General features: G+C 38.0%; 1 protein-coding gene across 6 annotated transcripts in view; it reads right to left on the bottom strand.

The window, feature by feature from the left end:
• Positions 1–12,545, bottom strand: part of AKAP7 (A-kinase anchoring protein 7) — a 105,693-nt gene that overhangs the window by 79,018 nt on the left and 14,130 nt on the right. For all 6 annotated transcript variants that reach the window (XR_008425590.2, XR_008425589.2, XM_053914149.2 and 3 more), the window contains exon 3: positions 7,987–8,126. Coding sequence is in view for 4 of the 6 variants with exons in the window: in XM_053914149.2 (XP_053770124.1) it covers positions 7,987–8,126 (140 nt within the window). In the remaining 2 variants the exon portion in view is untranslated. The remainder of the gene's footprint in view (positions 1–7,986; positions 8,127–12,545) is intronic.

Here is a 12,545-nt window from a genome sequence, read left to right as displayed (position 1 = left end):
AAACAATATGTAACCAATGACAGCAGTAACTACCCTTTACTGCCTGGCCCCTTGGTTCTAGGCACTACAGTAAACTTTTTGCACATCTTAATTCACCGAAGCCTCCTATGATGCTAAGAGATGGACATTGGTATTATTTTATCTAAAAAGTTGAAATACAGAAGATTAAAAAATCCCTTTAAGATCATCGACCCCAATCAGCAAAGGAACTTGAGACAAGAGTAAGTTGCAGTATATGAGAAAAGATGAAAGAAGCACCTAGAAGAAAAGAATCGAGAAGGGCGAGGAGGAAGAGATGTAGCTAAAGAGCAATGGAGTAAGAGTTACGAGGAATTTGTTTTCACCAAGGCAAAGAAGAGGGTCAGAAATGTGGGTGCTGACTTAAGAAATGTAACACCGAGGGGGAAAGACATCTAAAGGAGACTTTTTTCAGGAAATCTTACTGGATACTGTGTAATGGAACACACTGTCCTCAAAAAAAAAAAAAAAAAAGGCTGTAGTGTAAATCTATATGAAATTTCAAATTTAAATGTAAGAGTTTTTTTCCTGGTCCAACGAAGTGCTGAAATTTGCTTTGGGGAATAATGAAGCAACTCAAGAAGGCCCAGGTTCATCAAGAAAGGGCTTAAACAGGTCCTCACAGATGTCAGACCTCAAAACAATGTAATGACATCTGCTAATCTTAGCTGATACTGATGGCAGTTCCGGTTCAACTGTAATGAAAAAGTGGCCGAGGATGAGAATTTTGTGATGTAATAGAGCAGTACAACGAGTGAAGGCTGCTGGCCCCACCTCAGAAACCCTCCATTTGAGCCCCTCGTCTGCCACAGGTGTGACCCCGTCCAAGTCACCCTGTCTCCCTGAGTCTTGGTTTCTCCCACTGCAAACAGGAGTAGTAAGACGTGGACTGCCAAACTTATAAAGGTGTCTTAAAGATCACAGTAGGCAAGCCACGCAGTAAACCATAGCACTTGCCTCACATAAGGTATGCGACGCTGGCAATGTTGTTCAAACCAGTGGTTCTCCACCCTGGGCAATTCTGCCTCCCAGAGCCTATTGGCAATGCCTGGTCACATTTTGGCTGTAACAACTGAAGGTTTGCTACTTGCATCTCATGGGTACAGTAATTGCATTTTCTTAGTTTTGAAACATTAGTTTTCATTCTAAGGTCAAATAATAACTATATGTAAATTCAGGACAACACTCAAAGAATTCCAAGAAATTTGTGTAGGCGGCATTTTAGTGCAATGTCCTACACATGGTAAAACAGTTTTAGACCATTCATATGTTTGAATTATCCAGTAGCTTGTGAAGTTGCTAATTAAAAAATGTAAAACACTTTGAAGACAATTTCTCTGAAGTCACACATTACTTAGAATGCAAGATTAACCTCAAAACTATGAAAATTCTAAAGTGAACCTAATCAAGTAATATATGTCTAATTATTCTTTCATGGGCCAGATTAATTTATGTATTCCTTGATATCATCTCAACATTTTTGAAACACATTTTATTCCTAATTGCATTCTTAAGAGATAAAAAGAAAAAATACTTCAGAGCCTTGTCCATATGCCATTAAAAAAGTACCAATGTCATTAAAGGTCAAAGGAAACTAATTTTCATAGCCACTGTTTAAATCCATTAAAGCTTATCTTTCACCATAACCCACAGCCATTGGCAGTATTGCACAATGACTAATATTACTAAGTCATATTAAAATATGACATCGAAAGAAACTTTTTAAAATAAAAAGCTTTATTCACTTCTGGTCAAGACGGTGGCATAGACAGACATGGCTCACCTCTTTGTACAACTGTATCAAAATTACAACTAAAATATGGAACAACAGTCATTCAAAACCATCAAAAATTGAGTTAAATGGAACTCTAACAACTATGGAATTAAATAAACCACATCCATATAGACTGGTAGGAGGGCTGCAGATGTGAAACTGGCTGGTCCCTCATGCACATATGGTGGGTATAACTTTGGGAGGGATATGTCAGAGCAAGGAGTCCCAGACCCACATCAGGCCCCCCAACCCAGGGTCCCAGTGCCAGGAAGATAAGTCCCTGTAAGTTCTCACTGCAAAAACCAGCAGGGATTGAGTCAGTGGAAGAAACTGCTAGAGCCCCAAGCAGTTCCTCTTAAAGAACTCACATACGGACTCACCTACTCAGACTCACTCCCTCTGAGCTCCTGCACCAGGGTTGCAGCTTGAAAGGCACTAGTGGTATACAGACAGAAACGGAATGGTCTGGCATCAACGTGGGCAGAGGCCATAGTCCCTTTTCTAAACCATCCCCCCACACACAGAGCCAGCAAGCTGGTACCAAACCTGAGACTCCACCAACCTGGCTAACACTGTATGACTTATCTCTAAGAGAATCTGCCCCACCCAACTTACAGACCCACCCAAGCTGCTGTTCCATATTAATAGCTGGCCTTGATTCATGCTTCACAACTTCCTAAATCATATCAAACAAGCAGCATCTGGCCTTAGTGAGCCCCAGGCCCAGCACTAGCAGCACCCAGCCTAGATTCACAGCTCTGGGAATCTCTAAGCCCACCACCAGTAGCAGCTATCTCAGATTGCTTTAAAGCTCAGGCAGAGGTAGCCTCAGGCAAAAACACAAGCAGGGACTGACCTTGGCCTGCATCACCCAGGAAACCCCTCAGGCTTCACACCCAGAGGACAAACATCTACAGACCACATCGGAGCACCACCATGCTGTCCCTGTACAGCTGATCCTCCAGAGAATGGAGGTTGGACTTCAGAGGTCACAGTCAATCCTTGCAGCTGACTGGCCTGGGTAAACCCCCACCCCCACCCCCACCCCCACTGACCTACCAACAACAATCAAGGCTCAACTATAAGAGGATGGTATACTCAGCCCACACAAAGGATATATCTCGAGTACTCAGCTTGGGGATAGGAGAGGCTGTGCCACTGGACCCTACAGGACACCTACTACATTAGGCTACATGACCAAGACACGGAGTCAAAGCAACTCTTCATAATACATAGAAACAAACACAGGGAGGCTGCCAAAATGAGGAGACAAAGAAAAATGGCCCAAATGAAAGAACAGATCAAAACTCCAGAAAAAGAGCTAAATAAAATGGAAACAAGTAATCTATCAGATGCAGAGTTCAAAACACTGGTTATAAGGATGCTCAAGGAACTTAGTAAGGATATTAACAGCATAAAAAACATCCAGTCAGAACAAAGAATATGCTAATTGAAATAAAGAACAATTTACAGGGAAACAACAGTAGAGTGGATGAAGCTGAGAATCAAATCAATGATATGGAATATAGGGAAGAAAAAAACATCCAATCAGAACAACAAGAAGAAAAAAGAACCCCCCCCCCCCCAAAAAGAGGATAGTATACGTAGTCTCTGGAACAACTTCAAGCAGTCCAACACTTACATCATAGAGGTGACAAAAGGAGAAGAGAAAAGGGCAAGAAATTGGAAATCTATTAGAAAAATGTATGAAAGAAAACTTCCCTGATTTGGTGAAGGAAATAGATATGCAAGTCCAGGAAGCACAGAGAGTCCCAAACAAGATGGATGCAAAGAGGCCCACTCCAAGACACATCATAATTAAAATGCCAAAGGTTAAAGATTAAGAGAGAATCTTAACAGCAACAAGAGAAAAGAAGTTAGTTACCTACAGGGGACTTCCCATAAGACCATCAGCTGATTTCTCAAAAGAAATTTTGCAGGCTAGATGGGATTGGCAAGAAATATTCAAAGTCATGAAAAGCAGGGACCTACAGGTAAGATTACTCTACCCAGCAAAGATACCATTTAGAATTGAAGGGCAGATAAAGATCTTCCCAGACAAGGAGAAACTAAAGGAGTCCATTATTATTATATGAACCAAACCATTATATGAAATGTTAAAGGGCCTTATTTAAATAAAAAATCACAACTATGAACAATAAAATGGCAAAAAATACAAATCTATCAACAATTGAATCTAAAAAACAAACTTAGCAAACAAGAAGAACAGAGACAGAATCATGGATACAGAGAGTGTTTTGACAGTTGCCAGATGGGGGGAGGGTGTTGGGAATGGGTGAAGAGGTGAGGGGATTAAGAAGTACAAATAAGTAGTTACAGAATAGCCATGGGGATGTAAAGTACAGTGCAGGAAATGGAGTAGCCAAAGAACTTACACACACAACCCATGGACATGAACAATGGTGGGGGGACTGCCTGAGGGAGTGGGGGGTGCTGGGTGGAGGGGGCAAAGGGGGAGAAATCAGGACAACTGTAATAGCATACAATAAAATATAATTTTTAAAAAGCTTTATTAACTTCTTAAATATTCATTCACTGAGTAATTTCTTCGTGTTTAGAGGATAAATCAGACATCCATCTGCTATACCTCACCACTAAGCCACATTCCACATGCATGAAAACAATGCAATGAGAAAATCCATTTTTATATCTTTAAAGCTTTCTAACAGAGTCAAAGCATATATGAGTTCGAAGAAAATGCCTTAAAGTTAGTGTGCGTGAGGGAGCGTGCGCCCGCTCCGCCACACAGCCAATGTCTTTGACCTCGGCTTTCGACATGTCACTACCCAATTCTTCAAAGCTGAATACTCTCATTTTTCTTGCTTGTCTACAACCATGAAAAGAACTTAAAAATAGGATGATATAGTCATAACTGAAGGAAAGTAAAAAATTATCCTCAAATAGGAGGAGAATTTTTTATATCTACCAAGTGCTTAACATACATGATGTTAAATACTTTCACAATTATATTTCCCAGGAAGAAACTGAATTCACAAATCTACTTTCACGTTTTCCTAAGACCAGCAATTTTTATACTACAAAATGATGAAATACAGAATTAAATGTAACAAATGCCTTTTAAAACCTCTAAAGAAAATTATGAGATTCCATTAGTATAAAAATTTATCTTAACAAAAAATTAATATACTCCTAATTTCAATCAGCTTCTGATTGTTCCCTTACATTTTTTAATGTTGACTTACCTGATATTATTACTTCTCATAAGAGAGCATATAAAATTGAGTCAGTTATTTAACACTGAAGATTTGTTATAACTCCATTAAATTTTCTTTTTTATTTTGATATTTAAACTAATGTGTGACTGCAGGTAATGGATAAACACATACGTTCATATCCTTGAAATTAGGATATTTTTATGTAGCCAGTCCAATTGATTTTCCAATTCCATTTTTTAAAAATACGAAATCATGATTTTCCATTAATAAAGAATTTGAAACATCTAAGAACATGTTTAAAAATCAAAGATCCATGTGAGTCTGAAAACTTTTTTCTTTAAAACTAGATGCCAACAAGTAGAGGCCAAAAGTAGAGCAACTCATTGTGAATGTGCTAGCTTCCAAAAGCTTGTTTGCAGGTCACTTAATTGGAATTTGGCATACAATCTCCCATTGAAACAATGTTCTAAATGCTGCTTCTTTTCCCAGGCCTTCCCACAAAAGCTCCAGTAAGTAGTTTAAAAAGAAAATTAACATTGGATACTTGAAAACAAACAAACAAAAAAGATGCTCATACAAAAGATATAAAAATGTATCTCCTGAAGTCCCATTCTTACTTTTCAACCCCATGTTTATACTTAAGCTTCCTGTTACCTACAAATAAGTCTCTTGAGAGGGAAACATTGAATTATTTGGTTTTGAGGTCACTTGAAAATTGTATTCCCCACTATTACAAGTTACCCTAGCCCTTTGAAGATAAACTACTGTTGAACCTATATTATAAAACCAACATTTATAACATTGTATGTACTATTTATAATGTTCTGGTTATAACTTGGTGTGCCAAAAACACATCTTTTGTCCCTGAAATGACATTATCTTGTGTTTACTCTTGGCCAAGCACTGTTCTAGGTACCGAGAATGAGCTGAAAAACTATGTGAGGAAAACTAACAAGTGTCAAATTGCAAGGATGACAAACGACAAAAGGAAAGCTATGAAAATCTTTTGGGGGGAAGGGAAGATTGACCTAGTCAGGGTGGTCACAGCCTAGAGGCTTGAGCTGAGATTTTGGCATTAGTAAAACCAAGAGAAGAAAGAAAATGCCCAGCCACAGAAGGCTTTCCCTGGGGCAGCAGGAACTTGGCAAGTTCAAGGAAGGCCAGAGGGGCCTCCAGCAGAAGGAAAAGGGCTGTAGGGGAGGTCAGACAATGCAGAATCTTACAGAATATGGCAGACTTTGTCTCTATCCTAAAGTCAATGGGAAAAGACAAATACACAGGCAAGGAGGCGACATGTCCAGATTTCGGTTTAGAAAATAATCATTACCACCTCCATTTCACACCTGAAGAAACAAGCTACAGAAATTCAGTAACCTGACCTACATCCACCGTAGAGTTTGTGACCCAGCTGGTATTCGAACAAGGTCTGTCAAACTCCAAACTTGTAGTCTTGCTGCTTTCTACACAACATCCCAGAAGCAGAGAAGCAGCAACAAAGGCTGTTTCATGAGAACTAAGACTTGCAGACAGGTCTCCCATCCTCCTTCCTGTCCGTCACCTTGGCACAGGCGGAAAGGGGGATGCAGAGCTGCTGTTCAGACCACCACGAAAGCCAACAGTGGAGGGGTGAAGAGAAAGGGAAGATGCAGGGCCTGATGAAAGCAATGTATGGAGCTTTTAACAACTTCTATGTTGAGTGACTCTGTAGTGGAACACTCTTTAAGCAACAAATCAAAATAAGGAAATCAGAGTCTCTTCCAGTCATCAATCACATGTCCTTGGGGAAGTCACTTCTCCTATTTCATATTCAGTTTCTTTAGGACCTGGCTTCTGACTGCTGGGCTAAGTAGTACCGCCTTTGACGTCCTGCTCTCTTCCATTCCCCATGTGTACATGTGAGCCTTTATTCCAAAGAAACCTTTCCAGATAACTCACAACTATTTCAAAATAATATATATTTTGCTGGTCACATTAAACTAAATACTTTTAACAATTATTGAACTGTTAACCCACTAGTATGTACCAGTAAAATCAGAATGTGATTCTAAAATCTTACATTGTTAGGAATATATAATATCTTTTTATTTGTCTTCTCTCCCTGGCTAAACCTTATTACCTCACAGACTAGATATTTCCTAAAATGCCTCAACAGAATTTTTTTCTTTTGATATTTTTTATTTCAATTTTGTTTGATTTAAAAAAATTTATTAGCATGCCCTAGAAATATTTTAGTTAAATAAAGGGAGAAGCAAACTGAAAATGTGCCTAGTAAAAGAGATTATAACCCACAATCAAACAGAAATTCATATCTGGCTCTTAAACTGGGCGAAGCTATAGAAGCACTCAGTCTTCCAAGTGAGGCATTCTTTTGTAAGGCATCTCATTTCCTTCCTCCCTGCTGTAGCAATTTTAAGTAGATACTGTAGTTTTCTTTCTCAGCCACATATAAGGGTTTCCTAGTGTGGGCTAATCGGCTGATCTAATTTCCTACTCATGTCATTTTTTCAGATTTTCAGTAGATTTCTACCAAGTCTGTCACGTAATATTAAGTTGATACGACAATGAGTAATTGTTAAAGAAACCAGGTTGTAATCATCATTACTATTAATGGGACTAAGCAGGAAGAAATCCCAGTTTACCTTCCCAACAAAGATTTCAGAATCCTCTTTTACTACCTTGTCTCTGCTCTCAGCTTCTGAAAGTTTCCTGTTATGGTGAACAAATGCTTAGAAAGGAATTTAACATGCCATCTGGCAATGCTTTTTCAAATAGCTTTTGCAAAATTGTCCAAATATGATTGTTGAAATATTATTTTTCAAAATTATTTTTAAAATATATTCCATTTAAGTAGGAATATTCCCTGTATGGCCAGTTAAAATGCCAACAAAGACTCTTAAAAACTGAGAGCAGATGGGCTTACAAGTTAAGTATTTAGTGTACTTTAAATATAATTTAAAACTTATAGTAAAAATAGCTGTTTTTTTTTTTTAATAGCACCTCTTTGTTGGTGATCGGAATGGACAGGAAATAGTTGGGTTGATAGTCTTTGTGCTTTTTTTTCCTCTTCTTTATTTGATCTTTACTGATCCATTCATTTTCTTCACCTTTCTCCAAATCTATTTGAGGAACATCAGTGACTAGAAGAAAAAAGTAAAACAGTAACATATCCAATGCATTAAAACAAAGATAATATAGTCCGAAAAAAAGAAATAAGCACTATGTAAGGAGCAATCAATCATAAGTGTCATTTTCAGAACTAAAGCAGAAGTTGGCAAACTCTTCCATAAAGGACCTCATAGTAAATATTTTAGGCTTCGCATATCACATGCTCTTGGTCACAATTACCCAAGTCCGCTGTAGACAAAACACAGATGAATGTGTGTAACTGCGTTCCAGTAACACTCTTACAAAGCTGATCGCCAGTGTTACTAAATTCTGACCTAATGCATGACCAACAACCACTCCCACCCCCACGCCACAATTTTCAAGAGTAGGAAACATTATTTTTTCCTCCATCCTGTATATGTATATTTGTGGCCCCTGCAATATAACCACTCAAATGCCACTCGAAGTTTAGTTTGTACCCAATGTCATACTACAAACTATTTCTTGTAAAAATTTAACGACTGCTTTAGAAACTTCCACAGCAATTAGGCAAAATAATTTTGTCTATTGAATTTTGGTTTCTACTGTGTTGGTCATTTTAAAAGCATTTTTCTAGTTTAAAGCATTTTTCATTTTTTATTTATTTATTTTTTACAAAAGTAGCAGTTGGCAACAAATGGGTAATTTAAAAAAAAACAAAACTTGTCCTTGAACATAGATGATTTGATAAGCACTTAGTGCACGTCCTTTTAAAGTCATCTTCGAAAGACTCATTTGCAATACCCAACAATTGTAATTATAAAACTATGGCCCAAATCAGTGCCAAATTGTCTCCTTTCCTACAGAATCCACCAGGGGACGTCCATATGCATACAAACCTACCATTGATTGAGTTTTCAGGCTGCATCTTCTTAACAGCAGTTTACTGTTTCAAAACAGAATGCCTCATAGAGACTTCATAAAAATACAAATATATTTTCTCAGGTACGATTTTGGAAAAGGGTGGAAGGGAGGAACCAACCTACCTTACATTTAATCCCATAGGTTGGTCTCATCTTTGGATCAATTCAAATCGACCACAGTGACCACCTGCACCCAATTCCTTGAGAGGGGGCTGAGCCAACAGCATAATGCCTGTGTGCCTATGCAGCCCCGACCTCGCTGAGCCTCTTATTTTATATATGATGGAACAGAAGAGCAGAGAAACTTCTAAAAACTGCTCACTAGCACCGAGTGAAGTGTGATATCTAAACCTCAACTCTGCTAGTGTGCTTTCTACTCTATCAAGCTACTTCTCTATTCCAGTTCTGCCTGAGGAGTGATCATTACACACAAAACCGAAGAGAAGTTGTTGTCCCTATTCTGTTATTCTTTGAAATAGTAATAGCAAACAACTTTAAGTGAAAATCACAAACAGTATATTAATGCTAACTTCTAAGAAAAATAGAGTATGTTTAAAATTTTTAACCTAAGGGATGGTAGAAATTGGCACGCTTTCTTTCTAGGACTAACATGTATTTGTGAGACGTAGAAGACGGGGTAAATAAGAGCAGGTGACGTGGGTAACTACTCCGACTGTATCACTGTAAATTGAGACAAATGTCCTGGCATGTTTGCATATCCATTTCACTACTACACTGCCCAACAACCAATGTGGTTAAAATGATGAATTTCTCAACAATATGCCTCGTGATGAATGTGGTTAAAAATTAATGTGCTTAAACAGAGAACACATATTTGAAATACAAATTGTTATTAGTTTCTTTTACACATGTGAGCTTGTCAGAACCTTAAAAATTCTATTGTTACGAAATAGTCTGCAACATTCTCATCTGTATTATAAGCATGGTCTAAATTGCCTCATATGATGCCACTGGGTTTTATTTCCCATGCAATGTTTTAATATGGAAAATCAAATCAGTATGTTGATGAGCTACCATACTTATCATTCTAGATATCTAAGAAAAGTTCCCATATCTGATTGGAGGGACACAAACTAAATATACTAATTTTAAACAGAGGCCACAAATATGCTAGTGAAGGACCACATATATTATTAATCCACTTCTAAATACATCTAGCCCAACTCCATCTGCTCCTAGTAAACTGGTACTCTGACAATGAAAATCAATCTTAATATCGTCTGGAACCAGACTGTCTAGGTGGGAATCCTGGCTCCCTGACTTGGTAGTGTGATCTTAGATAAATCACATGAACTCTCTTTACCTCAGTTTCCTATCCTATAATTTGAGGGTAATGGTAATACAGTCATTTTGAGGATTAAGTGAGTTAATACATGAAAGCTCTTATACTACTTCCTGGTACAAAATAAGATTATTATTAGTTATTATAATTATTAGATATTCCCCAAAACAAAATGTAATTAGGGAGATAAACCTGTATCTGGTAAGATCATTTAAGAGACTTCAAAAAGAAATTGAGATGATTTATAAAATATCCATTGTTTTTCATCATCCAGACCACTTGGAATATGAAAAGCAGGCTTAACAGTTTTTTAAAAACTAAATATTGAAAAAATTTCAAAGGCAAAACACCCATTTTTTAAAGTAAAATTACAAACCAATTCTAAATAAGTTCCCAGCACCTTTCCCCTTATACCTCATTGCCCAAATCAGGACACAGGAAGCTTGGACAGTGAGTATATGGCAGCTGTGAACCTTTTCCCAGGTGGAAAATGTAACCTACAGAAGGAAAAGGGAAAGGCTGCTGGCCAGGCAACAAGCATGTCTGCTTCAGACCTGTAGAGGGAGCACCGGATAGTGACCAGGGCCCTGACCCCAAAACTAGTCTTCCAACAGCATCTTTCCATCAAGTCACTTCATTTCTTTATCTGAGAACTTAAAAGTCTGGCCAATCCTTGGAGATGTAGCTGATTCTAGTTCCGGGGCACAAAACATACCAGAGGAGCTTGGAAATTCCAAGACTCCCGACACCAGGTCAGAAGGTCTCCAGTGCCAATTTGAAAGTCCCCCCATTGGCCACAGATGGGACAATTTGAGTGTCAGATAAAATAGTACTTTCAATGATGTAATGTATATTAAATAAGTTTAAATCCCTCAGTTCAGAATGATAAGCAAAAATTTAAAATAAAAAACTTAGTAGTTCAGCTTTTGAGAAGTCTAAACAACTGTTATTCTAAAAATCTGATGATGAAGAGAAAGAAAGAGTCACACTTTTATCCCGTCTTTCTTTATGACCCAAGAGTCACAGAGGAAATCAAAGAGTTAACTAAGGTAAAGTCCTCCCTTATAGAAATTTTCAGCTAATAAATGCAAAAGGATAGGGTTAACATAACACCATTTTGAAATACCTGATAGAGTAATGGATCAACCCAAAGTTCATCGATGAATAATCCATCAGATAGAAAGCTGGTGGGAACGTTCATAATGACACATCAGATGACACAACGGAAAGCCACTGATCAACCCTAACATCACAGAAAGACAAGGCCACCAAACGTGTGTCTCCCGGTGTCACACAATACGGAATTCGAAACACCTTTGCAGCATTGTTGTCAATATTACAAAACTTAAGCCTCCTAATATAACTACCGGTTTACTGGAAACATAAAGAAGAGAGAATTATGTTCAATGACTATAATAGGGTACTTCTATACAACATGACTTCTTCAACAATAAATGCATACGCTCACCAAAAAAAAGATCAACAGATGAAAAGAGATGAAAGAGATGTGTCAATCAAAAACATATAGACTTTGGTTCCTAATTCAAACCAGTTTTTAAACAATTATGACAGAGCAGTTGTGCACCAGGTCCCCCAGATGTCACTCCCTGAGTATATGTCGTGGCACCTGGCCATCTTGCCCCCTACCCTCAGCCCCAGTGAACAGACTCCATAAACCTAGAAGGCGGAAGCCGAGCAGTTGGCCATAAGATCTTGGCTTAAAAGGGAGTATCTGCTTCAGGACAATGACCCCGGCTGCCACAGGCCCATGGAAGGCCCTGCTTTGACGTGCTGGACATAGACCCCACCAGCCAATGTCTCTCCCACGTCAGACCCACTCCCAGGGCCAGTATCATGTTTTCACAACTGCCGGGGATAGGAAACAAAAACTTATCCAGGAAAGAAAATTGGACTGAACATTTAATATCTCATGTAAAGACTGGCAGTGATGACTATATGCATTATTATTTAAATAAATTTTCTATTAATCATTTAAAAAAGTTATGACATAGAGAACTGTGAATACTGACAGGATATTTGATGACATTAGGAATTACTGTTATTTTCTAGTGTGGTAAAAATGTTTTGGATATAGTTTGGGTTTTTTTTAAGATTCTATATCTTTTAAAAGTGCACACTACAGTTTTTACAAAAAAAAATATCTGCAATTTACTTCAAAATAACCCAGTGAGAAAGAAGTGATGAATATATGAGGCTCATCATAATATTCTACTTGTGAATATGCT

The sequence above is a fragment of the Desmodus rotundus genome, chromosome 11, assembly GCF_022682495.2.
Source record: "Desmodus rotundus isolate HL8 chromosome 11, HLdesRot8A.1, whole genome shotgun sequence".
Classification (NCBI taxonomy): Eukaryota; Metazoa; Chordata; class Mammalia; order Chiroptera; family Phyllostomidae; genus Desmodus; species Desmodus rotundus.
The sequence above is the reverse complement of the archived record's forward strand: the minus strand, read 5'-3'. Positions and strand labels throughout refer to the sequence as shown.